The sequence below is a fragment of the Cokeromyces recurvatus genome (assembly GCF_025118155.1).
Source record: "Cokeromyces recurvatus strain NRRL 2243 chromosome Unknown BX663scaffold_47, whole genome shotgun sequence".
Taxonomy (NCBI): Eukaryota; Fungi; Mucoromycota; class Mucoromycetes; order Mucorales; family Mucoraceae; genus Cokeromyces; species Cokeromyces recurvatus.
Window position 1 is genome coordinate 115,774 of NW_026251433.1, and position 17,875 is coordinate 133,648.

The following is a 17,875-nucleotide window of genomic DNA, read 5'->3' on the forward strand; positions in this document are numbered from 1 at the left end:
AATACGTCTATAATGTTTTTCTTTAATTAACATTGCTTTTTAAATATTGATAATCAAAATTGAAATAGTAAGACAACTCTTCCGTTAATAATTATCCTTTGAGTTAATCTATTAAAGGAGTATACAACTTTTTTATAAAATTCTTAAGAAATATATAAAAAATATACATTTATATAAAACATGACTCTGAGATACGCCATATATAATCAAATATCTCTTATTTTATTCAGATTACTAATAAAGTTGGCCAGCTAATATAGTTATTATCAAATCAAATTTTTGACATGCTGAGTAATATTCCATAAGGCATTTTTATGCCGTCTTCTTTTAGAGATGCAGTCCTATTATTGATGCCGCTTTTTTTATCTCCATCGGCGAGGATATCTTTATTGTCAGATAAAGTAAGCAAATATATAGTATTATTTCCTTTATACTATTATTGAAGTTGTTGATGGGCTTCTGTTTAAAATTACCTCAATGCTTTGTTAATCTTTTTCGTTAGCATATGTAAAGGGCCAAGAGTAAACTTTTTCCATCGCTGTAATAGAGTTATTGCTGAAAACTTTAAGGCTGCTTTGTTCAGCTTCAATAAATTTATCAAAATATTTATTTGATTTTGTTTTTGAAGCGTGTATTGGAAGTCTTACTTGGATTAAAGTAAGTAAAAGAAAAAGAAAAAAGAAGAACGCATGTCATAGTGGCTGTGATCTATAACTTGGTCCAATTAGATTAACAATAATTAATTATGAAAATATAAATTATAGTCTCTAAATTCTATATACACATCATAAAAGTAAATGAAGCATTACATTTAAAAATATATCTTCGTGTTCTAGAAAGGAATTCAATACAATGAAATCCTTTACAAGATAATTTGAAGCAAGCTGAAGATAAACTAACTGAAATGATCAAGCTTCAAACTAGATTAAAGATAAAGATTTTTAAGGATAAGGATATATGTTTGCTTTTTCTATGATGATATCCTCTTTTCATACATTCACTCATGTTAGAATAGCTTAATTATATGTCTAGCCTATTTATTCTATTATCTATTTTCCTTGTAAATAGCCTGCCATATTTACTCTTAACTAGATGCTACAATGTAAACTATTTTTTTTTTGTTTTGCTTAGTATCCCCCTTCTATTGTTGCTGTATTTAATTCTTTATTTCACTTTATACTTTATTATATGAAAATAAGTATACTTTTTTCCTTTTTGACCTAGTGTTGCTTTTTTTTTTTTTTTCCTTTGACTTTATTTAACTAAGATGAATCATAACAGGCTACATTAGATAAAAAAAGAAAGGTTGCATGTATTGCTTGAGAATTAATTATCACTAATTTCTTTACGTGCTATTTATACGCGTAATATTTGTATTTATATTGTTTTTTTCATTTATAATAAAGCTGCTATATAAATCTTTTCATATAAATAAATATATAAATAAAAAAAATCGGCCCCATAACGTCGCAGTATCCCATATACTTATCCCGGAGGTACTCGTAATGTTTATCAATGATGGTTTACATCGTTATTAGAATACATTGGAGAGGTGAGCATAATCCAGAAAGAAAGCATACAAAATACTAACTAAGCTATGAAGCCATCCCAAAAAATCACTCATCAGCCCTTTTACAAGCCAACAAATGAAAAAAAAAGGATTGTATAAAGAGAAAAAGAAAAGAAAAAAAAAAGCAAGTTTGGGCATGAAAATGACCTCCTTTTATAGTTTTTTTTTTTGATCCGTTATCATATGCTTTTAACTGTCATAAAAAGGCGTCACAATCCCTGTAATGAATCTAATTGGATAATCTTAATAGCATACTAATCGTTATCATAATAAACATAGTAAACAAACGTGATACCAACAATTACTCCTTCTCCTTAAAAAAATATATATATTTATCTCTTTTAATTATTATTATTATTCCTTTTGTTTATAGTCTAATTCAGCAAGAATAATATATATGTTTATACATTTTTATAATAAGATCTTTAGTCAAGTCAACATTTCAGGGGAAACTTAAAATAAAGGGATAGATATCAAATATGTATAAGCAAATGTGTATACCATTTTTTATTAAATATTTACATTTTTACTGTATGGCAGTCTGCTTTTCCTTTATCTTTAATCATAATAGAACTTCTTAGTTAATGCGCTTGAAAGAGAGAGAGAGAGAGACACGCTACTGCATAATTAACATACTCGTTATATACTCAAGTTACCTGTTGAAGGTGCTTAATTACAATTTTGGTAGATCTATATCTTCTATATGCTGTGTAGAATGACTGTTTTACTAGGGCAAATAGATTATTATAGCTTCTATTTTTGATTGTTAATATCTCTTTTTACATGATAATTATTGGGACAAAACTTCAAATTGGCCTCTGCAATATTTTTTATGAATATACATGTGTATATACAATTTGAAATAAGTAGAAAAAAATTGATATACTGACTAGATGGTATTGAACAAGTCTAGGTGCTATTCTTTAGTAGAGAACTATATATTCAAAGAGACAAATACATGAAATTATATAAGCCGGTCTATTAATGATTATATTAAAACAAATACAATAAGTAGATATATAAGGTAGGGTATCTTTTAATGTTCTTACTTAATAAAAACTATAACACCAGATCAAGATATATAGGAATACTAACTACTGGAACAGTATATTTAACTGGAATAAAGCTATTTTCGAACACCTTCTTTAATTAACAAGAATAAAATTTATTTATACAAAACATCTACTGAATTGGATATATTAAGAATGAAGCTTTGATTTGTACTACTCTTAATTACTTCCATAATAGTAACTCAGTGTTTTTATACAATCTTAAGGTAGACTTTAATATGAAGTGTTTTGTTAAGATTTGTAGATATCGTTTATATTAAAAAGAATTACGATTATCTCAAAAGATAACGATCCAATAATATTAAATGATGATCAACCAGTTATAGGTTACTGTAAAGGGATTTCGTATATAGAACTGATAATGCAAGTATCTTCCCTAAAGATGCGGAAAGATGAATCTGGTAAAATAAGCAGAGTTACATTTAGTAGGGGGGGCATTTTAGCACTTATCAAATCCTGTAATATTTGATTTACACTTCCAACAAAATTCGAATTATGATAGAAAAAAGAGGATATAAATGAATTTACCTTTTTCTCGATTCTCCTTAATTGAATCCGACAGAGCAGTTTTGGCACTCTGTCAAGCGAAAAGTTAAATATAGCCAGCTCAGGGATAAAGAAGTTTTATACTCTAGATTTGCTGAGATATACAATTATACTCATTACAAGTTTTATACATTATTCTGTCAATGTTTTTTTTCTAAATGCTTAAATAAGAAGCCTTTTTAAATACTTGATACAAATTGGTAATTGAGGAAAGTACTATGTGCATATTCATTTTTTTATCTACGCATTATGTGCATTTTGGCACCATGGAGATTGTATAGTGTAAAATAAGTCAATAAATTAATCTTCAGAATCTTGTAATATATAGTTTTTTGTAAAGTAAATTTATACCAAATACCTGTTGCAAGTAAAAATTTAAATGCTACTAAAATAAAGCAAGTTTAACTCAAGTAGCTGCTTCGTTTTATAGTTTATACAAGTTTGACGAAAGCAAAAAAAAAAAAAATTAAAATTCTATAGGTTCTCTCCAGACAAAGGTAATATATACTTTCATAATAATAGTGTTTGTCTTTTTCTTATACTTACTCTTTTTTTTACATTTAATTTTCCCGTTATAGTTGAACAGATAGTAATCCTTATATTTAATTTCTGTTTCCGCTGCTACTAACTCTAGAATCCTGAATTGTGTGTATTTTACTTTTTCTTTTTAAAAAAAAATATACACATATTTATAAATATAATGAATTCTGTACAAAATATAATTCAGCAAGCAAATTTAGCTAGTCTTTTAGGATTACATTTGGTAAAGAACACATCAATGTAATTGTAGCCCATCATGAAAAAAAAGGGGGAGGGAAGGGAGGAATATGAGTACTAATTTATTCTCTTTTCAGGGCCTTTCTCTTTTAGGTGCAGTCGCTAATAATCCAACATATAACATTCCCATCTTTTTTTTTGGCATTTGGGCATATAATTATCGTGATTCGAATTCACCTCTCAAAACTGTAAGTATTAAGTAAGTGGGTAATGTATATATATATGGATTTTAATCGATAATTGTACATTGAACAAGTTTACAGGAGTACTTGCTTTTAGTATTTTCTTGGATATAATATGGTTCTACTTACACGGTGGTAATCCTCAAGCAGAAAGTGGATTTGGATTTGCTAAATTGTAATTAGAATTAAATTCTCAAAAAAACAAAAAAGAAATTAATAATTTTTGTTGTTAGCTTCAACGTTATAAACCTTTTTGTAAAGGTAATTATTGTTATTATTACTTTATTAGATGTCTTTGTCAATTAAATTCAATATTATTAGCCTCTTACAGTGTATTCCGGCTTTATCAACTTGAAGGAACGTGGGGATTCTTTAAATGTTGGAAGTAAGTTTTTTTTTTTTTTTTTTTTTTTTTTTTTTTTTTTTTTTTAACTAGTGTTCGTTGAACTTATGATGATGTGAATACATTATAGGTTGGTCGGACGCACCTGGCGCGTTTCCTTCCGGTGGTTATCAAAATGTTAGAGATGGAGATAGTGCTGAGTTTGCATAAAGTTGGAATTTTGAAAAGAGTTAATATACAAATTTTAGTTTCTAAATACTTTTGTGGATATTAAAGACAGAGTTCTGCAGTAAACAAAAATAATAATAATATAAGTGATCTTTATGCAGCAAATATACAAAGAACAATATCATAGATTGTAGTATTAATATGTGCGCATCACTGTTATGCTGATAAAGTGGAAGAAACCCATTCAAACAGTTTATTAAGCTTTTTATTTTGGATTAATTTTAATGCTTCTTTGATATCGTTTTATTGTGAAACTGTATATCTTACTCTTTAACTGTAATATCTTTCTTTTTTTCGGTTTATTTTAACAGAAAGAGTAGTATTAGTATATGTAAAAAGCAGGCTTTTAAGCTCACTATAGTAGTTTACAGACAACGGTTGTTTTAAGTAAAATATAATTATAAACCGTAAATACGCTTTTATTTTGTATTTTTATTTGATAGTAGTTGTTTTACTATAAAGCTTGGATAATTTTGTCGAAGAATAACGTTTGAGAATAAAATTGCTTTTGTCAAATTGGAGGCTAGATGTTATTAGTTCAGCGAATACAAATGTGCTAGGAGCCAATTTATGAATTATTGTGATGTATCAGCCTTCATTCTTTTTTTTTTTTTTTTTTTTTTTTCGTTCCTGTCGATTAATGTGAATATAGACAATTTGTCAAAAGATATGTTTATAAAGTGTTCAAAATATATGTATTAAGTTAACATTCTTCAATAAAATTCAGTATAGTTGACCTAGAGTATTTATGTTTCATTAACTATAATACTTTTAGGGGAAAAAAAATTAGAAATTATTACATTTGTATGCAATAATCTTAGAAGCTTTTTAATTTATTTATTTATGTTTCCTCTATACAAGTAGTTGCTATAACTTTCGAAATAAATTGTGACGGACTGACTATATACTAAATTGCTACAACTAGTATCTCTGAAGTACTATTGGCATTTTCTACTTTTATGGAAGAAGCCTTTCAATACAATAATTTTAACAAAAAAAAACAAAACAAAAAAGAGCTCAAGGTAATAAATAAAAGTGTCCCCTGGCTGTCTAAATAAGCATTATTGTGCTCATAAACTTATTCTTTTTCAATTTTCTTAATAAATACTTTCTTTTTATTATTATTAAAAAATGTATATTACTGGCTTCAAGGCCAGTTCGTTGGGCTTCTTAATATGATTTATGCTTGTTAATGTTTCAAGATTATAAAAATCAACCGACTACTTTAATTCTATAGTAGCATTATTTCATTATTCTTCAAAGAAAAAAAAATCTTGGCAATTCTCGAGGAACGATTTATTACTTATCATCTGATTTAATTTTAACAAACATTGTAATTGTAGAGTTCCTTAATTGAGTTTAAAACCTGTCCTTTGATGTTGTGAGCACTCTATTTCTAGAGCTCATTCCTTGAGACAAATATTATTATATAAATAAAAGGGAGAGCATATACAAATAGAATAAGTATAGACACTCCTATATGATTATAACTGCAAAAGAAGAAAAAACAAATATATATATATGTATATATAGCTTGTTGCTGATCTTTGTACCTATTTTTAAACGCAAAGGCAATGTATGCAAGTCGATATAAAAAGAATAATAAATTCGAATGCTTTCCTCTTCATTCTTTTTTTTCACATATCTATTTAAAATGACTCTATTATCTGTGTCTCCTATTAATTCATGTCTTGTACAAGCTTCTCATAAAAGAAAAAGGATACATGGATTACATGTTCGCTTTTGTACGCAGCCCCAAGACATTATATACACTTATTCTCAAACAGATTATGACAGGAGCGGGCTATATTCAAATATTGATGAACAAGACAGGAAGGAAAAGTTTACTCGAGCAATCTCTATTTTTTGTGAACAAGAAATTCTTTTCCAAATGATGACCAGTCAAAAACAGCAGCCAATAATAAAGAATATAAAAAAGTCGAATAAAATCAGGCCTAACTTGGTTATAAATACAAATAATCTACAAGATCCTCTTTATTTTACAAACTTGACAACTGATTATCAGAAGCATACACAGTCATATTATCGTTCAAAAGTTAATGATTTAGAAGAAGAGATAGGTGTGATAACAAGATAAAAATAACCTTTCAACTGATTTATATTTAAAAAAAAAGGTTATTCTGTCCATTGTAAATAACTAAATGTGCTCGATTTTCTTTAGCTATTTTTTCATATATGTATTGACTTCTTTTATATGTATAACAAAGCTTAAATAATAAATATATTATATATTTATTAGCTCTCTATTTATACATACATACATGCATGCATGTATACATATATACATTTATAGAAAAGATACATATCATCTATTTTTGTCTATTTGTTAAAGAATTAGTTACATTTAATTATAATATTGAATCCTTTCATTTGAAGAATATAGTAAATTTGATATCCAGTGTCTTGAGAGAGTCAATGTATTCAAAAGTATTTATTAAAAAAAAATCATAACTATGATCATGTCTATTGAACATGATACAGTATTTAATGCTTGAATAGAAAGTGCTTCGCATTTACTTATAGATAGCATGAAGGTTAGCCTTCAAGCTAAAAAATAAATTCATAGCAATATTTTTTTTTTTTTCAAAAATAATTGGTCAATGCCAAGTGATGGTAAGTGTGTTTTAAGGCTAAGTAAAGGGGGAAATTTTAATTTTTTCTAGTAATGAGGAGAAAGTAGACTTGTTATAAACCCCATTAAACTTATAATATAACATATCCTTATTTCCCAGATATCTTTTATTTTATTCCATTTTTATAAATATAGTATTCTGGAAATAAGAGATGATGCTGTAATTTTATTAATAAACTCATATTCGATAATTTAATTAATTTTATTTCATTTTTTCCCTTCACATTTTACAGCACTAGTTTTCTTTCTGGTTACATAAACAGCTATAGTATTTTTTTTTCTTCATCTTGACAAGATAGTATTAGTTTTAGAATTTGCGGTTAATAAATCCATGTGCATGAGTGCCAAATAATATATCTGAGTGGGCCAACGAATGATGAGCCATCAACTGATGACCCTTATTATACTTTGACTGTAAAAATCTGTCTCTGTAAAGTTATACGGGATCAATCATATTGTATGTTATTTTCATAGTAACTCAACAAGACGTACCTCAAATAATGATTTTTGAAATAGTCTTTAATAGTATAATGTAAAGATAATTAAGATTAGTTATCTTGACTATTTTGTCATATTTAATGTATTAAAATATAAGATGAACAAAGGTAGAATACGTGAGACTTATCAGCATAAAAAAAAAAAGTATTATATCAGTCAGAACTAACTAAGGAAAAAATTATCTATATAAAATGTCTGTAATTTATACTTTTTATATGATTGTCTTATTAATGGTTTATCCATCTAATTTTTTTATCTTCTATTATTACCTCTTACACTCTATTAATATACAGAGTTAATCATGCAATAATATATAACATATACAGTAGTCATCATTAGATAACTATCTTATTCCTTTGCTTATTGCAGATCCATCTTAATTTATCATGTGCAGCAATGTATTTTATATCAAATTTAATTTGCGTATATTTGGTTTAACAGCTGCATCATCATTATGATTTGTAGTACCTTACTTTCAGCTCTAAAATTGCTTATCACTGTATTTTTGTATATAATGATATTATGAAATCACTGTACTTATTTATGATTATATCATGTGTAAGTACGGCATGTTATTTACATTCTTTATTGTTCTCTATAATATAGAATATATACAGCGCAAACGTATATATTAACAAAAAATGGTATATGCATGCATATACATATTTGATATTTATCCCTTTATTTTAAGTTTCCCCTGAAATGTTGACTTGACTAAAGATCTTTTTATAAAAATGTATATACTATTGAATATATAAACGTATATATTATTCTTGCTGAATTAGACTATAAACAAAAGGAATAATAATAATAATTAAAAGAGATAAATATATATATTTTTTTAAGGAGAAGGAGTAATTGTTGGTATCACGTTTGTTTACTATGTTTATTATGATAACGATTAGTATGCTATTAAGATTATCCAATTAGATTCATTACAGGGATTGTGACGCCTTTTTATGACAGTTAAAAGCATATGATAACGGATCAAAAAAAAAAACTATAAAAGGAGGTCATTTTCATGCCCAAACTTGCTTTTTTTTTTCTTTTCTTTTTCTCTTTATACAATCCTTTTTTTTTCATTTGTTGGCTTGTAAAAGGGCTGATGAGTGATTTTTTGGGATGGCTTCATAGCTTAGTTAGTATTTTGTATGCTTTCTTTCTGGATTATGCTCACCTCTCCAATGTATTCTAATAACGATGTAAACCATCATTGATAAACATTACGAGTACCTCCGGGATAAGTATATGGGATACTGCGACGTTATGGGGCCGATTTTTTTTATTTATATATTTATTTATATGAAAAGATTTATATAGCAGCTTTATTATAAATGAAAAAAACAATATAAATACAAATATTACGCGTATAAATAGCACGTAAAGAAATTAGTGATAATTAATTCTCAAGCAATACATGCAACCTTTCTTTTTTTATCTAATGTAGCCTGTTATGATTCATCTTAGTTAAATAAAGTCAAAGGAAAAAAAAAAAAAAAAGCAACACTAGGTCAAAAAGGAAAAAAGTATACTTATTTTCATATAATAAAGTATAAAGTGAAATAAAGAATTAAATACAGCAACAATAGAAGGGGGATACTAAGCAAAACAAAAAAAAAGTTTACATTGTAGCATCTAGTTAAGAGTAAATATGGCTAGTCTTCATGGCAGGCTATTTACAAGGAAAATAGATAATAGAATAAATAGGCTAGGCATATAATTATGTGGGACTTACGTTCTGGTACTTTATTTATATATTATATGGACTTGAGGTAATTTCAACTTGTTTATATGCTTTTTCATAATTAATAAACTTAAGGGGCGTTGTACACTATAATAATACTACTGGATATGATTCGGTTGTAATTAACTACTTTCTCTAATTTCTCTCTGATCTTAGATACTCTTGTATAAAATCTCATTATTTAAAATTACCTTAAAGTTAACGATTGGCCCTTTATCGTAATAAGTCATATATTCACATAACATCACTCTTTAGTGTACATAACATTAAATTTGATAGTCTAAAGAATATAGTCAGGTATATTACAGGCAAATAAGATTAATCAAAAGACACATAACTCTAGAGTAATATGTTATATTCCTGCTCTCTAAAGATTAAATGTTACATATTTAAATTTAAATATCTACAAGTATAATTAAGGATGGTAATAATTTGTATAATGAAGGACGTTGAAGTCTTGGGTTAAAGGTTAGGATAGAAAGCTATAGTTGCAGGAATAAAGAAAAGATGGAATATTGCCAATTTAAATACCTAAAAATATTCGGTATATAGAGATTGTTGCTCAAAGTAATTATCCAAAATATACATTTATTTGAGGCAGAATCCATTGAAATTCATTATGAGTTTAACAACTTATAAGTCGATTAACAAACTATACGTCAACATATTATAAATGCAAAATGTAATATTATTTATTCTAACAACATAATATCTTATATTTTATTTTATTTTTTCAAGATGAATTTATTTGCTAGCGTCAGCCTTAGAAGCCATGTTAGCAGCCTTACCATCAGGAATACGAATAAAGTGAGCAGGCTCAGAGTCAGTAGCAGGAGCATCAAGAATAAAGTATCCCTTACGCTCAAACTGAATAATATCGCCAGTCTTTAATTTCTTAGTATTTCCATCAGCAAGAGCAGCAAACTTGAACTCACTAACTGGTGTGACAAGATCCTTAACATCATCACCATCCTCAACCTTCTTCTTAGTAATCAAGTAATCATAGTCAAGCAAAAGAATTTCAGTAGCATCTTCATCAGCAGCCAACCAAGTCAACTTCTTCTTGGTCTTCTTGAAGTCACCCTCAAGATGAGTTTCTAAATCAATACTTGTAACCTCATCACCATTCTTAACAATCTTACGAACAAACATATTTCCCCAATCCATTAAGGTGATTTCTTCGTTTTCCTCAAGAGTCTTGGCATCCTCTTGATCCAAGTAAATCTTAGGACCATAATGAGTCTTCTTATTACCAAGATCAGGATTTTTCTTATGAACAGGAACTTCCTTAACTTCAGAAGTAGCACCTTGGACGTTACATACAACAGCACCTTCTTTAAGAACAGAAGTGTATCTAGGAGCAATAGGATCAATAATCTTTCTATTCAAAGCCCAAAGTTTATCCCATTCCAAAAGTAAGACGTTTTGAGAGGCACCTTGCATCAAAATATATTGCTTCAAAGCTTCGATGGTTAAACCACGACGACGAATACCACGAACAGTAGGGAAACGAGGATCATCCCAACCACTTACAAATTTGTTGTCAACAAACCATTGAAGCTTTCTCTTGGAAAGAAGTGTGTAGACAAAGTTCATTCTACTGAAATCCCAGATTGTTACCTTGCGAAGGCCAAGGGCTTCAAGCATCCAGTAATATTGAGCATTACGATCACGATATTCGTTAGTTCTTAAAGCATGAGTGACACCTTCAATAGAATCAACAATTGGGCAGGCAAAGTCATAGGTAGGATATACCTTCCACTTATCACCGGTATAGTGATGAGGGGTCAAATTACAACGATAGATGACAGGATCACGCATAGTACCGTTGAGACTAGCATAGTCAATCTTAGCACGCAAGCAGTTTTGAAGACCCTCTTTAGAACCCTTTGTCATTTCTTGGAAACGACGCAAGTTCTCTTCGACTGAATTATCGCGGCATTTAGAGGGAGTACGAGAAGTACGTTGTTCACGCATAGTGGCTTGATCAGTATCATCACAATAAGCTTTACCTTCCTTAATCATCTTAATAGCCAAATCATACATTTGATCAAAATAATCGGATGTATGTGAGACAACGTTAGAGGGGACGCCAATCAAGGCAAGATCTTCTTTAATAGATTCTTCGAATTCAGTCTTTTCTTTGGTTGGGTTGGTATCATCGAAACGAATAATCATTTTTCCTTTGTATGTATCAGCAAAGTATTGGTTCAAAAGAGCAGCCTTGGCGTGACCAATGTGAAGATAACCTGAGGGTTCAGGAGGGAAACGGGTGCAAACCTTACCCATTTCAGCTTCAGTCAAACCAATATCAAATTTACCTTGATCAGCAGCTTTAGGAGCCTAAAATAATTATTTTACTTAGCAACTTTACTTCTTTAAAAAAAAATCTCGTTCTTTTAATATTACCTTGGATGACTTTTCTTGCTTTTGAACAGCAGTTAAAGCATATTCAGCGGCACTAAGAGAAGTGATATATTCATACCAACGAACAAGATAAACACCAAGGTTTTCTGGCTTGGTTTTAACAATACGAGCAAATACAGGAGAACTTCTCAAGGCACCCCAAATAACAAAATCAGCAAGAGTAACTTGATAGCCAACAATATAAGAACGAAGAGTTAGATATTTGTTAAGTTCTTTGTAAACGGCATCAAGAGCTTTAAAATCAGAAGTAGATAACTTAGATTCAGCAAAATCTAACCATTGATCAATTAAAGTGGAGCTAATAGGATCCTCAGGATTGTAAAGATTAGCCTCGGGATTAAGTCTGGCTAAAAGTCTAGCAATGGCATTGGTGGTTTCATATGTTTCACTTTATAAAAAAAAATAAAAAAAAGGGCAAAACGTTTAGGAAATGATAACAAATTAGAAATCTCGAAAAATTCGTAATGTCTCTTACCCATTGTAAGTAACAGAAGCAGCAGACTTAGAAGGTCCTTCGAGAATTTTACCGTCACGAAATTCAACTTCAATAGCATTCTTTTTGATAGAATTAATTTGTGCAGTGACAGCAAGAACACCTAAGTTTACATGAATTGAAATTAACATTCAAGAAAAATGAATATATTATATACAATTTTATACCATAGCTAAAAGGTGATGCCTTAGAAGCAACAACAAGCTTAATAGGACTCATTATTGTTAGTAATCAAGTATAAAGAAGAAACTTATAAAAATAAGTTGTTACAAAATTTATAAATAATAAAAAAAAAAAAAAAAAAATGTGACTTCTTTAAATTAGCAAACCTTAGTTATGAATTCTGGTAATAACAAGTTGAAATGACAATATATTAAACTATGATGAAAAGGGGATATATGTTTTTGAAATATGTAAATATATATAATATAATGTACAAGGGAAGAAATGAACAATATAGTCAATTCTTTAGCGATTTAGGCGAGCATGCTGAGGTGCCTCTAGTTTGATTTTTGGCATAGGATTTATAATTTCTTTGGGTACAACTAATGTACCTAAAGTGCTCTTAATTTCTTTTACTTCTACATCTACTTCTTTCCACTCTTCTGATAAAACAGCTTTCTTTTTACTATTTCCAAAGAAGGATGAGGATAAAAGTGATGATCTTGGTGTTATTTTTGGTTTTTCTGAAGCTAATATTGTTTCTGATTTTGAACGTCGACTGGATATATTAAAAAAGTTTGTGAATGCTGATGTTCGATTTGCTGCTACCTGACTAGAGGTATTTAAGGAAGAAGAGGAAGATGAAGCTACTACCGTTGACTCTATATTTACAGTTGATGTCGCAATAGAAGCTTTTCCTGAAGAAAGTGAACTGTATGTGCCTGACTTGGATGAAGCAGCTGCTGTTGCATTTGCAATAATGTCTGCAATTATATCCATATCTGAAATAGTGCTAGATCCATTAAGAGTTGGTTCTTGCTTTTCATATGACATATAAGAAGGCGTTTGATTCCCAGGTGTAGCGGGATCTATAATTGAAGAAGAATTGGTACGTGTTGGTAATGTATTATCATTTTGAAAATTGACTTGATTATCATCTGCAGACGATAGAGTTGTTTGTTTTATTTGATATTGTATAGAAGCTTTACTTGAAGAAAATGATGATATTGAACTTCTCCCTTTTGAAGAGACCGAATCTAAATGCTTATTCTTAGTATTCATTGAAGAACTTGATGTAGGCTAATTAATGTCACTTCAGTATTTGAATAAACTTAAAAGTTGTAATTCTATATAATACATACCTCTTCAATTGTTGAAGAATTCTCTGATCGTCCTTTATCTTTTTCTTTAACGGGTAATTCTTCTGAAGTTACGACAAAACCTGCACGTTTTAATAATTTGGGCATAGCAGAGCGGTAACTTAAATGACCAGATACTAAGTCTGTACAATCCACATTTAATACACGATTACCTTCGATGTGTAATAAAGGGCGTAATCCTGCAATATTTCCAAGACCAGCTGTGGAAGTTCTAAATAAGAATCCTAACAGCCAGTCATTAGTTGCATAGCCATTCACAAATCTCCCAGAAACAACCGTCGTACATTCTTTCCATTGTGTTTTTGATGCACTCACTGGCGTACCAAACAAAAAGACATTTTCGATCAAGCCATATGCTTTCATGCGAGCTAATTCAAGTAAACAAAAGAAAATGACACGCGCACCGAGTGAATATCCTACTAATGTGATAGGTCTTGCCCCTAAATTTCGATTCATTAATGCATCAGCTAGAATGAGACCTGCTAATCGAGATCTATCTAGTCCATTAGCCCAGGGATTATCAACCATATAACCTAGTTTTGTTAATGCAAGTGGCCATGCTAATCCAGCTAATAATGCTCCCATAATTGTATGTGCAAGAGCTTGTTGAATAGAAAAAGTAACTGCTTCTGTAGCTAAAATACGAAATGCGCTTCCTAGTTCCTCCAACATTTCAGGTTCCCAATAAAGAGTATAATGATCGCCCATTATAGTATCCATAACACTAAATGGAAGTGATGATTCTTCTTTATCTTTATTAGGTAGCCAACTTTTAGTTGAAAGCAAATTAAATTTCATTAAAAAGCCGTTTCATACAAACATTGTGTACTAAAAAAAACACATTTACCCAGTAATACTAATGATACAATTTGCATTTTCATCCGTGTAAACTGGTATAAATTCAAATGTATTGATCGTCTTCATGCGCTTATTCATGCTTCTACCTAATATGTATACATATACATATATAATGAAGTTAAGTAAATATGATTGCTATAAAAAAGAATACAATATAGAAACAAACCTCCGATACCTAAACAGCGAATAATGTATATGAGTAAATCAACTTTATTAAGTATAAAAATAACTTACGTCCGCCTGCCACTGTAGCACCACCTGTAATTAAAGCAATACCAGCTGTACCACCCAAGAAGCTTCCTGTACCTGTTACACCTACAGTTGTTAGGATAGCACCAATACCACCTGCAATAACAGGAGCCATTAAACCTGCACTTAATCCTAAAATGAGACCCCCACTAATAGTCGCCAAACCTACCATGATATATCGTCTCTTCTTACGCTCTCTGTTTCTACTTCTTTTTTCAACATCATTCTTTACAAAACCATTTGTTGGGTCTATGTTGGCCAATGTCATGTTTGTCACTGTTGTAGCTACACTTGTTACTGTCTCTGTCTCCCAAGCTGAATCCTCAACAAGATGTTCTGTTATACGTTTTTCAAAATCAATAACTTGAAACCAATCAAGTGAAAGATAAGAGGCAATACGGGCAACAAATACTCTGGAACGTGCATCATAATTTTCTGTACTTAGACAAATTAAAAATAAATCACACATAACTGTCCAGCGAAGGTCAACGATGATTCTATCGTCACTATCTTGTTGGATATTAGATCTCTTCTGCTTTGTATTCAGATCGCCTAATTTAACCTCAGCAGTTTCACCTTGAGAGGTAAATTGGTGAACAAGGTCGGTTGGTAAAATTTTATGTCTAGACAATGATTCAATCATTTTAATTTCTATATTTAAATTTATAAATGACATGCATATTTATAGCTTCATAAATACTATTATTATATACCATCGGATGAAATATCCATATGAACATAAAGTATTCTCATAATTTTACGTTGCCAGTTATCTGCACTCATTCTTGCATATGTAAAATCTTTTCCTTGATAATCATGAACTACCTCCAAACTTGTTAAATAACATAAGCCTACATAAGCTATCTTCTGAGTCTCAGAGAATACATCTTTTGTTTCTTGAATACAAGGCTGTCTCTTGGAATCTTTTATTTCATCAGAATCGTCCTCTTCTTTTTCATCATCCATAGTTAATGAATCCATCTCAAAGATATGTGTAGATGTAAGAATAGGTTGAACTGTATCAGGCACTTCTGGAAGATCAGCAGCCCAAGCACGAATAGCGTTTGGTTTTGGCTCTAGCTTATTTGAATATAACTCATTTTGTTCTGCTAATAACTCGGCAGTGAGTGGCTGTTTTGACTCTTGAGACTGTGCTCCATAATCTTCTTGAAATAACAAGTCGTTAGTAGTAAATAATTCTTCTTCTTTTTCCTCTAATTTAACGCTAGTCATTTCATTTTGTTGTTGCAATGACGAAATGTCTTCATTACTATTTGATAACTCATTAATATCTGCTATCTTTTCTTTCTTTTCTGTATCATTATTTTCGCAGAGTGGTACTGTTGTTGGCGTAGATGCATTATATGTTGTAAAATTATCCATATTTGTTTTAAAATAAAAATGGAAATAAACAAGAAAAAATAAAGGATCAAATTAAGGAAAGGAAAGGAGTTAAATGACGGGAAAAGAAGGAGAAAAGAAAGAAGGGATAGATAGTAAAAAAGAATGATAAAATAGCAGATTATAGTAATAATTAAATGACGGAGAAATAAATAAATAAATAAGGCATATTTTTACGACTAAAAGAATTTATTTATTTAAAGAAAATAAAAATGACCAATAAGCACATAGCAATTTTATTATGTTGTATTGCCCTAGACAGTTCCCAAAAAAAAAAAAAAAAAAAAAAAAAAAAAAAAAAAGAAAAGAAATCAGAAACAATATGAGTATACTAGTCTATTATGAAGATAGTCAATACATTAGTTCGACACCAGAATTGACAAGAGGAGGAAGTGTTCGATAAAATAGATAATCCTATTTCATGCAAAATAGTACAGATCTTTAGCTAATAAACTAACCAAGGAGAAGCTAAGAGCAGGGGCTTTGGTTTCTTTAGAGGAAACTGGTTGAGGAAAATGGAAAGTGGATCAGCAATGGTTAATGACATATTAAGTCGATAGTGTGTTCATGGGTAAAGTTATTATGTGGATTCTAAGGACATGGCCAAAGAACACCATTAGATAACTAACCAAGACGCCATAGAATGACATGGCTACGTTCACTATAGGATATAGAGTGGGTTCTGCAATAACATAAAGCGTATTTCTTAGGTGGTATAACAAGAGGAAAAAAAAAAAAAAAGATGAAGATCAAATCAGATATTCACAATCTTTTGTGACGTTATGATGCCTACACGCACCGCTTGGTGTATCTACTTACATCCTTGCATTTTAGAATTATTCGTCAAAAATAAAAAGGAGGTGATTTACTACTCGTTTCACAAAAATGCTTCAGTTTCATGCAAAAAAAATCTCCCTTAGTGAATATTACAAATTCCATAATGCCTAAAAGCAACAACACTAAAGAAAATAGCGATTTATCTAAGTCTGAAAAAGGTTTGAAAGGATATTTTAGTCGCACGTCTCCTAGAAATTGGAAAATAGTTTATGCTATTAAAAGTAATCAAGACGACAACAGTTGCAAGTGAACTTATTGATCGTAATTTAGATGATCTCTTGACTTGAACACTAACTTATATAGAAGAACTGTGAATATTTTTACTTGCACATATAGAAACTACTAACTGATAACTCTTTATTTGTTATTTTCAATGCATTAAATGGAATACTATGGATTGATGAAAGGAACAAACGGAATTATAACTGCAACGAAGAAGTGTGTGTTATGATTGTAACTGTCTTTATGACTAAGTTAATAGAAATATACTAATATATTATATTTTACAGCATAATATTCATTCTACACTTTGTTTTAACATTTAGTATACTTATTAGCTATGACTATTTGTATGGTAAATACTATAGGAAAGTGTTAACAGAATAGTCTAGAGAAAGAACGTTAAAAAAAATACTTCTATTTTTTACGATATGTATGACGTATTTTATTCCTAATTT

General features: G+C 29.7%; 5 protein-coding genes across 5 annotated transcripts; 3 read left to right on the forward strand and 2 right to left on the reverse strand.

The window, feature by feature from the left end:
• The first annotated feature begins 636 nt into the window (after positions 1–636).
• Positions 637–1,214, forward strand: BX663DRAFT_526634 (uncharacterized protein). Its single transcript, XM_051529933.1, has 3 exons — positions 637–657; positions 716–717; positions 767–1,214. The coding sequence occupies exon 3, from the start codon at positions 1,025–1,027 to the stop codon at positions 1,190–1,192; it is 168 nt and encodes a 55-aa protein (XP_051377956.1). The 5' UTR covers positions 637–657; positions 716–717; positions 767–1,024; the 3' UTR covers positions 1,193–1,214.
• A 2,299-nt stretch (positions 1,215–3,513) lies between these two features.
• Positions 3,514–5,058, forward strand: BX663DRAFT_526636 (uncharacterized protein). Its single transcript, XM_051529934.1, has 7 exons — positions 3,514–3,600; positions 3,733–3,949; positions 4,041–4,151; positions 4,220–4,320; positions 4,379–4,406; positions 4,467–4,530; positions 4,619–5,058. The coding sequence occupies exons 2-7, from the start codon at positions 3,887–3,889 to the stop codon at positions 4,696–4,698; spliced, it is 447 nt and encodes a 148-aa protein (XP_051377957.1). The 5' UTR covers positions 3,514–3,600; positions 3,733–3,886; the 3' UTR covers positions 4,699–5,058.
• A 1,288-nt stretch (positions 5,059–6,346) lies between these two features.
• BX663DRAFT_526640 (uncharacterized protein) lies at positions 6,347–6,944 on the forward strand. Its single transcript, XM_051529935.1, has one exon. The coding sequence runs from the start codon at positions 6,371–6,373 to the stop codon at positions 6,812–6,814; it is 444 nt and encodes a 147-aa protein (XP_051377958.1). The 5' UTR covers positions 6,347–6,370; the 3' UTR covers positions 6,815–6,944.
• Positions 6,945–10,276: 3,332 nt separating this feature from the next.
• BX663DRAFT_526642 (tRNA synthetases class I, catalytic domain-containing protein) lies at positions 10,277–12,825 on the reverse strand. Its single transcript, XM_051529936.1, has 4 exons — positions 12,699–12,825; positions 12,514–12,634; positions 12,021–12,426; positions 10,277–11,954 (listed from the first exon to the last, which is right to left on the reverse strand). Exons 1-4 carry the CDS (start codon positions 12,748–12,750, stop codon positions 10,356–10,358), a joined length of 2,178 nt encoding a protein of 725 aa, XP_051377959.1. The 5' UTR covers positions 12,751–12,825; the 3' UTR covers positions 10,277–10,355.
• A 17-nt stretch (positions 12,826–12,842) lies between these two features.
• On the reverse strand, positions 12,843–16,637 carry BX663DRAFT_526643 (uncharacterized protein). The gene is made up of 6 exons (XM_051529937.1): positions 15,674–16,637; positions 14,946–15,611; positions 14,878–14,886; positions 14,701–14,797; positions 13,836–14,622; positions 12,843–13,773 (listed from the first exon to the last, which is right to left on the reverse strand). The coding sequence occupies exons 1-6, from the start codon at positions 16,341–16,343 to the stop codon at positions 13,000–13,002; spliced, it is 3,003 nt and encodes a 1,000-aa protein (XP_051377960.1). The 5' UTR covers positions 16,344–16,637; the 3' UTR covers positions 12,843–12,999.
• Positions 16,638–17,875: the final 1,238 nt, after the last annotated feature.

Coding starts and splice junctions, on each gene's coding strand:
- BX663DRAFT_526634 (XM_051529933.1), top strand. CDS start 1,025: ATGTCTAGCCTATTTATTCTATTATCTATTTTCCTTGTAAATAGCCTG.
- BX663DRAFT_526636 (XM_051529934.1), top strand. CDS start 3,887: ATGAATTCTGTACAAAATATAATTCAGCAAGCAAATTTAGCTAGTCTT. Junction 4,321..4,378: donor GGATTTGGATTTGCTAAATT/GTAATTAGAATT, acceptor TTTTGTTGTTAG/CTTCAACGTTATAAACCTTT. Junction 4,531..4,618: donor GGATTCTTTAAATGTTGGAA/GTAAGTTTTTTT, acceptor AATACATTATAG/GTTGGTCGGACGCACCTGGC.
- BX663DRAFT_526640 (XM_051529935.1), top strand. CDS start 6,371: ATGACTCTATTATCTGTGTCTCCTATTAATTCATGTCTTGTACAAGCT.
- BX663DRAFT_526642 (XM_051529936.1), bottom strand. CDS start 12,750: ATGAGTCCTATTAAGCTTGTTGTTGCTTCTAAGGCATCACCTTTTAGC. Junction 12,635..12,698: donor GGCATCACCTTTTAGCTATG/GTATAAAATTGT, acceptor ATGTAAACTTAG/GTGTTCTTGCTGTCACTGCA. Junction 12,427..12,513: donor GCTTCTGTTACTTACAATGG/GTAAGAGACATT, acceptor TTTTTTATAAAG/TGAAACATATGAAACCACCA.
- BX663DRAFT_526643 (XM_051529937.1), bottom strand. CDS start 16,343: ATGGATAATTTTACAACATATAATGCATCTACGCCAACAACAGTACCA. Junction 15,612..15,673: donor TATGGATATTTCATCCGATG/GTATATAATAAT, acceptor ATTTAAATATAG/AAATTAAAATGATTGAATCA. Junction 13,774..13,835: donor ATTCTTCAACAATTGAAGAG/GTATGTATTATA, acceptor GACATTAATTAG/CCTACATCAAGTTCTTCAAT.